Source organism: Anser cygnoides, chromosome 15 (assembly GCF_040182565.1).
Source record: "Anser cygnoides isolate HZ-2024a breed goose chromosome 15, Taihu_goose_T2T_genome, whole genome shotgun sequence".
NCBI classification, from domain to species: Eukaryota; Metazoa; Chordata; class Aves; order Anseriformes; family Anatidae; genus Anser; species Anser cygnoides.
Genome location: NC_089887.1, coordinates 3,669,067 through 3,681,393, shown reverse-complemented (window position 1 = coordinate 3,681,393; position 12,327 = coordinate 3,669,067). Strand labels below are relative to the sequence as shown.

The following is a 12,327-nucleotide window of genomic DNA, read 5'->3' as shown; positions in this document are numbered from 1 at the left end:
CCCTGTGCAGCTCGGTGCAGCCCCGGGATGGGGCAAAGCCACTTCCCTGCCGCTCCCAGGTGAGGAAACACGGGGAAAAAAATAATAAAATAAAAAAGTTTTAAGGAATGGGGGTGATTTCTGTGCTGTTGGAGAGCAGTTTGGGGAAGGTAGCCCGGTGGGTACCAGGGAGGGGAACGGCGCTGGCAGCGGGATGCCACGCTCCGTCTCAGCGAGCGGGGCCGTGGCTGAGAGCTCAGCGCCCGATCCCCAGCGCCTTTCCCCTGCCGGCTCCCGGGGGCCTGGCGAAGCAGTGCCGGAGCTGCCAGGCTTATCTTTAGCTCTGTTCCCTCCCTCGCCCCCGCGCCCACCTCCTCGCCGCTCACCGCGTCCCGGCCCCCACCAAAACATGCCGTTATATAAGCGCTCGCAGCAACCATCTGGGGCTGAGTCAGCCACGAACCCAAACGGACAGCAAGCCCACGAGGCAGGGGTGCCATCCCCCGGAGAACGGGCTGCCAGGGCCAGCCCCACGGGGTCACCCCCCTCTCAGCACCCTAATGCTGTCCCCAAATGCCCGGCATCCCCATCCCAGACCCCACGTGGGTGCTGCAGCCCCGCGAGCAGGGACCCTATTTTGGAAGGGGACAGCAAGAAACGCCCCAGCCTGCGGGACGGGCGAGTTGCTTGGGGTCATCAGGCAATCAGGCAGCAAAGAGGGGAGGGTTAATTACACGCTGACGGGGTATTGCCAAAATGAACGTGCCAGCTGGAGGGGAAGAGGAGGGGAAGCATTGAATGTCTGGGGAAAGGGCTCTGCTCTGCCAGCCCGGACATATCTCCTCTTCCCTCCCCATCCGCAGCCCTGATATCCGATCAGAAACCCTCCTGCGTGTCTTCCCTTAAAGCAGCATCGCCATGCCCGATTTGACTCCAAAATCTGTTGGTTTAGGGGTTTTCCCTGAAGCCCGGGACCAGGAGGGGTCTCTCCTTCGCCTGCGTTAAAGCGCCGTGTTCTCCAGGAGCAGCGTCGTGGCGAGCGTTTGCGACCTGAACTTGGCAGCGTTGTGCTGATTCACGACGGCTTGTCACAGAAACTGCCTAAAACCGACAGAAAAAGGGACGCTGACTCATGTGTTTGCCTTCCCCAAGCGGAGAGAAATGTGAAAGGTGAACAAAGTACTTAACGGGTGATAATTACATTCAGTACTGAAAAATTCGGTCCATATTAATAAGCCAGCGTGTTATTACTAACAGAGGCCTTTTACAATTAAAAAAAAAAAAAAAGTATTTAAGATTTTTTAACCTTGACAGCGACCTTTTAGCAACAACTATAAGGAAAACCCTTAATTTTGTCCCACTGACACTCATAAACGTGTGTTAAGGAGAAACTCGAGGCGCCGTGCTCCCGGCCGCCCCGCAGGCTGCAGGGGACGGCTCCCCATCGGCACCCCGTTACGGAGCGGGGACAAACCAGCGTGGGACGGGGTGAGATGGGACACGAGGAGCTGGAGAGCGAAACCCTCAGTGGGAGAGCTCTCGGCTTGGGAGAAAGGAGCCGGAGAGGGTCCACCTTAATGCAGGATGAAAAAGCAAATTGCTGGCAGGAGAGCAGGGATGCTGCTCCGTTGCCATGGCTACCCCCAGCGACAAGCGAGCATCCCTGGGTATCGCCCCGCGGTACCCGAGCTGCTCCCGGGTGCCTGGGCTGGTGCAGGGGCAATCTGGGTGGGCAGGGGAGCAAAGGAGGAGAGGTTTGTAGGGTCTGAGCTTCGCGACGAGGCCAGGAGGGAGGATGCACCCAGGATGCGTGCAGGAGCTGCACTGCCCCAGGGTCAGGGTGAAGTTCCTGCCTCCACCTTTCCAAAATGAGGGATTTGGCTCAGAGAGCTTCTGCCTGGCACCGATCCGACCCAAAGGAGCCGGACACCCAGAGTAATGCCGATGCTGTATGGCAGGGCCCATCCGACTGATTCCTGCCTGGGAGAAGGAGCCGCAGCCATGGGGACGATCCTGCTCGACCCAGCCCTGCTGCAGCACACAGCACACAGCACAGAGCACACAGCCCCTCACCAGCCCCATCCTGGTGGGAATCCAGAGCTAGCAGAGGCTCACAGACCCTCCTGCCTGCTCCCTGCCTGGCCAAGGGATCGTCGCACCCAGGTTTCAGTGGAGGAATATTTGAGCCGAGCCCATCCAAGGGGATGAAAACACCGGGAATCTGCAGGGCATGGGGAGCTGCCCCGGTCCTCTGAAGCCAGAGGGAAAGAGGCAGGAGGGCAGTCAGCTTGGGCTGCTACATCGGTGAGAGAAGAGAGGGTTTTAGCAATTAAAGACATCTTGATTATTGAAAGCAGAGGTTGTCATCTAAGAAACAGCCCCAATGCCTCTGGCAGCTGCACAGCCTCCCTTCTGCAGCCCATCAGCGATCCCTGGGGTATTCGCTAGCATCCCTGCCAAAAAACACCCTGCCCGTGCCTGCCCTGAAGATGAGGGTGGTCGGTGTGGAAGTAAAGCAAGGACCAAGCATCCCAGTAGCCAATTTCCTGCAGTGCCAGCGTCAGCTTGGCTCCCCAGGGATTTCTGCTACAAGCAGCCACCGAGGGAGGAATTATCGAGGCAGTGCGAACCGTCCCCAGGGAGCTGCTGGCTCCCGAATCATTAAATGCTTCCACAAACGAAGCAATGGCTTTTGTAGTGCGTGAGGAGTCACTGAAACAGGGGGGAGCAAACCCTGGGAGCAGAGGCGCAGGAGCTTGGCGAGGCTGGGGCTCGTCCCCAGGACCAGCCTGCAGGACCCCCCCTGCCCTCCCCGGGGCACTTTTGCCCCCAAGATCCAGCCCGCGTTTTCGAGGAGAGCAGGGAGGTTTCTGTCTCACCTCCTGTGTGCCTGTAACAGCCCATTACCTTTCCCAACTAGCCCTGCTCTGCTCCTCAGCAAGAGCAAAGCTTCCAGAAAAGCATCTGGTGCAGATTTAAAGGCATTAAGAGACAGAGATCGGTAGCTTGTTCTAATAGCTAATCATTATTAAAAGATCGCTCCTTATTTCTAAGATAGATCTGTCTGGCTTGGGCTTCCAGGAAGAGGTTGTTATTATGCCTTTCCCTGGTAGATTAAGTTACCTCTTTGTACCAGTGTTTTCTCCCCATGACAAATGCTGTAATCAAGTCACCTCTCAGTCTCCCCCCTGATAAATTAAACAGGCTGCGCTATTAAATCATGCTTAGCCCAGGCCCTACCTTTGGTGATTAGAGCGAGTGGCTGGCAGAGATAATTTTTTATTTTTATTTTTTATAACCAGAAATCTCCCAGTGTGGGAAGGGAGGGAGCTGGCCGGACCCAGCCCAGCATCGGCAGCTGGAAGCCGTCGGTCACCGGTTGCCCAGCCTCATTTAGTGACCAGCTGGAGAAATTATGATGAATAACTCCTCCGTGATGACCTCGGTACACAAACACCATTCCCTGCAGAAGCAAAGCGAGGAGGGAGTTCCAGGATGGCTAATCCAGGAGGCTCCCTGTCCACCAGGCAATTAACCTCCCCGCACACTATGTCCCTCACGCTCCCTCTGCCTTCCTTCGCCCATGACGTACCGCTCAAGACATTTAAGCCGGCACTTGGACACGGCACGGCGTCCCTGGAGGAGGCAGTGCCCTTAGGAAACAGATTCTCGTGCAGCCCAAGGGCGGCCAAGGTTGCTCAGGGAAGATTTGTTGGGCCAGCCTCGGATGACTGGGCTCTTTCTGCCCGGCCGCCAGCCATGGTTTTCCCATCTCCGGGCTCCCTGCATGGCTGAGCCGCTCCGATCCGGTCCCTGCGCTACCTCAGCAGCTGATTTGGGGTTGCACGAGCTCGCCGGTGCATCTCGCTGGTGCGTCCTCAGCATCCTTTCCGTCCCGGCAGGCTGGTGCCCTGCACACCCCACAATCCCATCACGTTCCCAGGCATCAGCTCTCCTCTGGAAGGGCTGAGATTAAACTTGGGATTTCTGCTCCTACCTAGAAGCAGCAGGACAGGAATTTACTTGAAAACTCCTAAAACCCACCCATTTTTGTCCTAGCCAGCTCCTGGGCAGCACTGTCCCACCAACCCTAAGGCTTGCTCAAAGTTTGCTGCACGTATAAAATATATATGTGACAACTGGCAGCCTATAAATCCCACTTCAGGTATGCTACAGCCAGACAATTCCCTGCGATCTTTAAAATATACAGCATGACGCGAGATATTTTAAATAGATCAAAATACATTTATTACATATTTATATTATTTTCTCTAGTCTATTTATATCTTTTGGAGACTTATATATAATATATATAATATATTTAAAATAACATAAAATTGGCCAGTTTTGTCATTTGAAATACATTTTACAAATATATATATACATTGCCACATATATCTCAAATATATGTGCAATGAGACAGAGAAACACCGGAGGTGGAGAAGGTACAGAGACTTCCATTGCATCCATCAGCTTCGCTACCGCTGCACGTCACCACAGCCCCAGCGAACGGGCTCTGCCTTTTACCCCCTGGGAAACCAGTGCTCCCAGTTGCCAACCTGCCCGTGCGAACCGGTGGCCTGCCTCGGCCCCCCCAAACCGCGCGGGGCTGAGCCTGGGGGAGCCCCGAGGTGCGTTTTTGGGGTGGGGGGAGGAAATGATGGGGCTTTTTCCGAGGTGGCGGAGGCGGCGCCCACCCGGGAGGGGACAGCGGGAGAGATGTGCACAGCTGGCGGGCGTCCGGACCCGGCCCTGCGCCAACCCCCTGTGGCAGCATCCCTGAATTGGGGCTGGGGGCAGAGCAGGATGCGGCCGCGCGCCGGAGCAGCGCTGCGTTTCGGCGTGCGAGAAATGGAGAAGGACGGGGTGGTGGTGGTGGGGGGGGGGGGGGGCTCTTTTGGTTGTCAGCACGAGAGGAAAGGAAAGAGCAGGAGGGTTTAAAAATAAACGTATTTGTTCTGCCTTATTAAAGATAGAAAAGGTGGCTCTGAATTCATTTCCTACAAAAGGTTTGAAGGTCAAGCAGGCACCGCGTCGCGAAAGGTTAAGCGCTAAAGTGATTGTCCCAGCCCTAAAGACTAAGTGCACTAAATTCGGTGATGAGAAGCTAAGGCTCGTCCCGACGGCTCCCGGCCCCGGGGACCCCCGGGAGCGGGGACACCTCGTGCCATGGCGCAGGGCCGCGGGGGGAGGCTCGGGGCGAGCATCTTCCGGAGGCAGCGGGTGCTCTTCGGAGGTGAGGGGCGAGCTGTGCGGGATGCTGGCCAGGAGGATTAGTGGGGTAGCCCCCGTTATCCTGCAAGGTTCGAGCCTAACGCCAACGGGGGCTCCGTGGAAGGAGCAGCCTGGGCTGGGGGCGGTTTTGGGGGACAAGCCCCCCAAGGTTGGCTCTGAGCACCCACCTCGCAGGTTCTGCTCCATCCCCGCTGCACACAGACACCAAAACCTGCACCCTGAGAGCATCCCCGTGCGTTTTCAGCCCCCTCCCAGGAACACCCACCACTTTGGGGCTTCTTTTTGCTTCCCCCCACACACACTTTGACGATGCGTGTGATAAAACCACCAAGGAGCCGCCAGAAGGAAGCCTCCTGGGCAGCCTTCACCGTGCTCCCTGATGGCAGTAAAACGCCCAAGAGCTCCGAGCACTCACGGGTAGGCAAAAATAATATTTATACACCATGTGCCAGCGCGCCCATGGCCGGGACGAGGACTATACAGTGCAGATACGACGACTCGCCAGAGCTAGAGCCTCACTAGCGGGGTTTGGGGAGGGGGCACGTGAATGGGAGCTGGGGAGGGTCCCAAATTGGCCTCTCTGGGCTCTTCCCAGCCCCCCCCCACGGCCCCGTATGCGATAGTTTAAAAATACATCTGTATATATTATTCTATTCTCCCAGGTAACACTGTACAATCATATAAGTTTCTTTAAAAGCAATAATTTACTTAAAGACATCTCTATTTCTCTTTCATTTTTGTACAAATATTTACTGTGAGATATATATATATATATTTATAAAGAAATTAACCCTCTGAGAATCCTACAGCAGCAAGATGTGCACCTTTTTACACAGTTATTATTTATTCAAAAGAACCTAAAACCACTTAAAAGCATTTTTCTTAAAAAAATAAATAAGTAGTGCGCACACAAAATCTCTCTGCCCCCCCGTCGCCCTGCCCCCCACCCCCCCACCCCCCGATGCTGTGGGGCAAAAAGTGGGTGGCAAAAAACATCCCCCCCAAGGGCAAAGGGACCAGCAATGGGATGATGCCCACGGTCGCTGCCTTGGAAACACAAACGTTGTTGCCAGCACCTGACGGCACGTCCCCAGATTTGGGGTCATCCCGTTTGGGGTACTCGGTGCCAAAACGGCGGGCTATTTCCCAGTGGCGCCCGAGGAGGGGATGGTTTCTCCCCGCGGATGTTTTTTAGGGGAAGCCAAAAATACCCCAGCCCCTGGGTGGGCAGTGTGGGGCTGCGGGGGCGAAGCTGTGGGATTAAGGGCATGAGAAGAGAGGGGAGGGAATGTTGTGGGGACCAAGCCCTCGACCCCATCCGGATGGAGAGAGGCTGTGCGGCAGGGGTGGGCAGGGGGCAGCGGCTCCTCTTTGCCAAAAAGAGCTGGAGATGGGGGCAGAGGACAAACCCTGCCTGCGCTGCTGATATTTGGACATCTGCCGCCGAGTTACAACCCCTGGACGCGGCTTCCCCGCTGTGGGCTGGGGGGAGGAAAAAGCCACAAGCCCATGGAGCCTAAACGCTGCCGGGGACCCTGCTCCCAGCCCTTCTGCACCCACCCGAGTTGGGTGCAGGATGCCGGCGGGCGCCCCAGCCTTTCCTGCAGCACGGGGAGCACCGATGAGCACCAGCACCGGGACATAGGGAGCAGTGAGCTGCAGCTGCCCAACCTCCCTCTGTGCAAAGGGACCAGAGGCTTCCCATGCACGGCGTGGTTCGCCTCGTGGCATAGCAAATGGCAAACCAGCGAGCAGTCAAGAGCAGCCCAAAACGCAGCAGACGGTGGGATGGGGGTGCTGCCGCAGGGCAGAGCGATGGGGTCGGGGCAGGACGGGCGCGGGATGAGTTTGCATCTCTAAGGCACGATCCACCTCGAGGCTGTGGCGTGGGGACAAGGGTGATGCGCAGGACGCGGTGGGTTTCCTGACTGACATCTCTAGGTTTTGGGAAAGCTTCTGGCTCCGAACCAGGACTCTCCAGTGAATGGGGAATTCATAAATCCCAGCCCAGCAGAGGCGGCACAGGCACTGCTGTGCCCGGACAGGGCAGAGTTCACATCCTGCTTCTGGGCTAGAAGAAATGCAACCCAGCAAGACAAATTTCACCTGGATTTCCACATTTCAAATGAGTTTTCTAAGGAGAAGATAGCAAATTTTTTTTGTGAAGTGGGGAAATACCTGAATTTGAGAGCTTTCGAGTCTGCCCTTTGTGCTTTTCATTATTTCATCCTAGTTATGGTGAAAGTTATGAATTCCCCACCAGAGACACAGCACTTCAGCAGCTGATGCCCCAGACCCAATTTCCACCCTGAAGATCAATATTTCCAGAAATTGGCTAATTATTGTGTTTACAAAGATTCTTTCTATAGCAGTCTGGCTTTTCCCTATCAGCTACTTTGCCAGTAATTATGCTACTCGCTTTCGCTGCCACGGACCTGCAGCCACTTACGTCTATTTTCTGCCTATGAAGCCGTGCCAGTGGAAAAAAAGCACACCCGAAAATCGGATGCCATCTTGGCTTCAAGCTCTTGCATCTGCCCAGCAAGTCACCCCCCAAAGGACCTTGGTGACTTATTCATTCCCTTGCTCACTTTTAAAAAATACCGAATCACTCCTTTCAGGTTTATTATTATTATTATTATTGTTATTGTCATTATTATTTTGGTAAACAGTCTCCCAAATGTTACGTTGAAAAAATTAAAAACCCTCTCACCTCCCTCCCCTCCCTTTTTTCCCCAAATTAAAAAGAAGTACGTTAACGTTGCATGTTATTTCAAGTGTTGATCTTGTGCAACTGAATCATACTGCCTGCTGGAAGGAGCAATTTTTTTGTTGTTGCTGCTCAGTTAAAAAAAAAAAAAAAAAAAAAAAGGAAAAGGAAAAGAAAGAGAGAAAGATTTGTTTCCTGATATTTCCTCTTTTTGGATCTCGGCTCCAAGAAAACGCTCGCGCTTTCCCCGCGGGGAGAGCCCAGCCCTGCAGCTGGTGCGGGGCACGCACACGCCCGGGGCCCCTTCGCGTCCCCAGGGTGCGGGGAGCGCCCGTGCCTGCCCCGTCCCCTCCTGCAGACCGCTCAGTGGTTATTGCGATGAAACTGAAAACTAGGAACAATACTAATTTCTCAAGCATTCCTATGGCACTTGCATTGTTCTGCATAATTTGAGCGGGTTGTAGGGGAAGAGATTAGAGGAGGAAAAAAAATACCCTCGGAAAAGTCAGTGAGAGGACCAAGAGTCATATTTCCGACTCCCTCCGGTACGACCTCTGATCCAACGCTATCGTCGCTTGAAGCCGGTCGAACTCGTGCCTGTTGTCCGGGCTCAGGTCATCCAAACCCCTGCTGTCATCGTCCTCCTCATCCTCATCGCGGCTCATGAAGGCCAGCTCGTTCTCGTAGCAGAAGGAGTTGGTGCTCGGCAGGAGGAATTTGTTCTCCACCAAGTCCTTGGCACTGCAGCGGGGGGTGGACGGGACCTCGTAGGTTTTGTGGAAGTGGGAATAGTCTACTTTGTACTGGTTTTTCTCCTCGAACAAGACGGGCTCGAAGCGGTGGCCCCACAGGATCTCGCTGGCCAGGTAGGAGCTCCGAGCTTGCGTCGTCATCGCGGTGGCTTCCACCATGCCTTCGAGGATGACCACAATCTCAAAGTCGTCCGTCTCTAAGTCCTGGCGGCTGATCCCGAACAGCGGGCTGTCTTCGTTGATCTCGTGGAGAATGGTGATGGGGGACACCAAGAAGATACGGTCCAAGCCTTTATCAAACCCCACGTCGATGTCTATTTGGTCAAGTGGTATGTACTCCCCTTCTTCTGTGATCCTGGGCTTAATTAACTGAGCTCGTACGTGGGCTTCTACTATGTGGCTTTTCCGGAGGTTCCCAACTCTCCACATCAGGCAGAGTTTCCCATCTCTCATTGCCACTACCGCGTTATGGCTGAAAAGTAATGTCTGGGCCCGTTTTTTGGGCCTGGCCATCTTTGCCATTATTGCACCAATCATGAAAGAGTCTATTATACACCCCACGATGGACTGAACAACCACCATGAAGACAGCGAGCGGGCACTCCTCCGTCACGCAGCGGAAGCCGTAACCAATAGTCGTTTGGGTCTCAATGGAGAACAGAAAAGCAGCCACAAAGCCATTGACCTGCAGAACGCAAGGCTTGAAGGTATCGTCTCCACCTGGGTTTTCTAGATCTCCATGAATGAGTGCAATTAGCCAGAAAATCAGCCCAAACAATAACCAGGACACCAGAAATGCCAGGGAGAAGAGCAAGAGCATATACCTCCAACGGATGTCAACGCACGTGGTGAACATGTCTGCAATGTACCTCTGCGGCTTGTCATCCATGTTGGTGAACTCCACGTTGCACTGACCGTTCTTCTTTACAAACCTGTTCCTGCATTTCCTCCTGGTGTGGATTTTCCCATTGCCAAAGCCGTTGATTCCTGGCATGGTGGTCAACCTCAGCCCGTCTTCCTCGGAGGACACAATGCTGTAGGGGTTGACTCTGCCTGCAGTCATCCCTGAGCCAAGCCCACAGTGAAGATGAAGGGTCTCACGACTCCTGGCGTCCCCCTGGCCCACCCCTGCCCACCCCCCAAATTCTGTTGTGGTGGAAGAGAAGTCCCAAGCTTCCACGTCTTGGCGGCCACGTCACCACGCGGATCCCGTGAGAGGCTCTGCAATGAGAAAACAAAGACACGGCCGTTACCTCCCTGGGCAAAGGGACTGGAGCGCACCCCTAGAATGCTGGCTGCAAGACCTCCCTGATCCCCTTTCTCTTGCCTCTGTGGCAAGGCTGTTCCCAAAAAACCACACAGGAGGAAGGAAGAGGTCTTAAAATTTGTTCTTTCATGCTGCAAACCTTGCTGGGGAGACTCGGCATTTCTGGGAACCCCAAAGAAACCAGCGGATGAAAAACCTTGGATTGCACTGGAGTCTCTTAAGACGTCTCAGCTTCACATTCCTCATGAGCTCTCCTGTCGGAGCAGGGTCAGGTTGCTGGAGGAGAGAGCAGAGAGGCCAGGCTGCTCTCCTTCCTCATGGAGAGATATTAATAAAGGTACGCCTGGAAGCAGCTCCAGCAGTTCACATTACCCGTGCCAGATGGACGGCTGCCCAGCAGCGGTCACCCGACCTCCTGAGCACCAGCTCTTTTGGGGTCGAGGGAAACCACAGGGAGATGTGGATTTAGCCTCCCTTCCCTTGCCCGGGGGTGGGAGAGGACATGGCCAACGTGCAGCTGGTTGGAGACGGCCCCGGGAAGGCACTCACTCTGGGCAGATGTCCTGAGGAGCAACGTTCCCAACAGGTCCACTGGGACACGGAGCCATCTACGGTCACGGGTGGGTTACGGTGGCCAAGTCTTAGGAAGGAACAAGTGCTGCTGGGGAAGGGGGGGCTGTTTTGATCCCATCTGTTTGGCCCAACTTATCCCGTGATGGGGGCGCCCAGCCACATCCTGCTGCCCCCTCCCCAGCACACCAGGCTGCAGAAGGGATTATGGAAAGAGTACATCCCAAGCACCCCAAACAGATTGCGCTCCCCAACCCCTCTGCCACAGCTCGCCCTATTATTTAGCGATGTGGGATGTGTCTCGGGGGATGAAGCCACCTTGCTGGCAGCGGTACACCCCGACGCCCCTGTCCCCCCAGCCCAGAGGTGCCCGGCTCATGGCTGCACGCCCTGCTCTGTACCCGCTGTGCCGATCGATGCGCTCGATCCCTGCAATCAGCGCGAGCCCTGGGGACACGCAGGGACAAGCACACCCTTTCCATTGCACGCAGCCCGGGCTGGGCGGCCGGCCCAGCATCGTCGCCAGCACTGGGGAGCATTGCCAGGCACTGCCTGCCTCAGGCTGCATCATCCCGGCTCGCAGCAATCTGCCAGATTTCCTTTTACATAAATTCTCCCCAAACCCAGCCTGGGACTTGGGGATCCCTGCAGAAGCCCTGCACTGCAAGCAGGAGCACTAAGAAACTGCCCAGACCTCCCAGGCGCTGGAAGAAGACCTACATGTGCCACCATCTTATGCACCAAATCCCATATTTCCACCTGCTGCTATCCAGACACAAGCATTTTTATCCCCAAAGCTGATTTTTCAAGCACCGCAGTCACTCTTTAGGGTGTCAGCACACCGAGAAATTGCTTCTGGGGGCACTCAGCATGACTGCTGCTGGAGATGCTCTCCTTCCTTACAGCCAAGGGAAGAGCAAAATAGGCACTGACAGTTACTAGTGAGGTTACTGCTAAAAATTACTACCGACAGTTAATATTTACCACCTCGTGCTCACTGTAAGCCTAAGGGACCCAGCAGGTTGCTCACAGAGCTGATGTTTTGGGCTGGCTGCAGGCTCAGCCAGCCAAACCCAGCCTGGTCACCCAGTCCACGTCCTCCTCCGCACCACGCTGCCTACATCCGTTCAGGCTTCCTCTCCTCCTTTTTAATGAAAGATGAGCATTTGGAGACACAATAAGCTGCCTGTCCCTCCATCACGCCCTCTGGCCCGCCCCGCAGCCCCATAGGAGCACCCGAAGGAACACACCACATGCTTTTGCCACGGGATGAATTCACTGTTGCTGTTTTTTTAATTAATTCTAGATGCATTTTGAGAAGTGGACGAAAGGCAGTGAGCTCCCAGTGACCTGTGTGAGGATTAGCTGAGGCTGGATTAGTGGTGCTGGGAGGGAGATGTGCCCAGGTGGCTGCAGGGGCAGCGGCACTGCCCTCACCCCAGTGACGCTCAGGGGACCCTGGGGCTTCCCGTCACCGCCACCACCCCTCAGCCTTCTGCCTTTCCCCTTCCTCGCTTCCTCTTGCTGTTCCTTCCCTTCAGCCTTCCTTCCTGTCCTCACTTTTCCTTTTTCTTTCTTTCTTTCTCTTCTTTCCAGTTCTCTATTTATTTCTCTTTTTCTTACTTTCCTGTTTTCTCTTTTCTTTCCTTTTCTCTTTTTTCTTTTCTTTCTTTTCTTTCCTTTTTCATCTTCCTTCCTTCCTCCCTCCCTCCCTCCCTCCCTTCCTTCCTTTTCCTCTCTTTCTCCCTCTCTTTCTCTCTCTCTTTCTCCCTTTCTTTCTCTCTTTCTCCCTTTCTTTCTCCCTTTCTCTCTCTC

The 12,327-nt window shown here is 54.7% G+C and overlaps 1 protein-coding gene across 1 annotated transcript in view; it reads right to left on the bottom strand.

Moving 5' to 3' along the window:
- Positions 1-953: 953 nt before the first annotated feature.
- Positions 954-12,327, bottom strand: part of LOC106032092 (potassium inwardly rectifying channel subfamily J member 12) — a 35,558-nt gene continuing 24,184 nt past the window's right edge. The window contains exons 2-3 of the mRNA XM_013174901.3: positions 8,419-9,896; positions 954-1,080 (exon numbers count right to left, since the gene is read on the bottom strand). Of these exons, the coding sequence (XP_013030355.1) occupies positions 8,449-9,738 (1,290 nt within the window). The 5' untranslated portion in view covers positions 9,739-9,896 and the 3' untranslated portion in view covers positions 954-1,080; positions 8,419-8,448. The remainder of the gene's footprint in view (positions 1,081-8,418; positions 9,897-12,327) is intronic.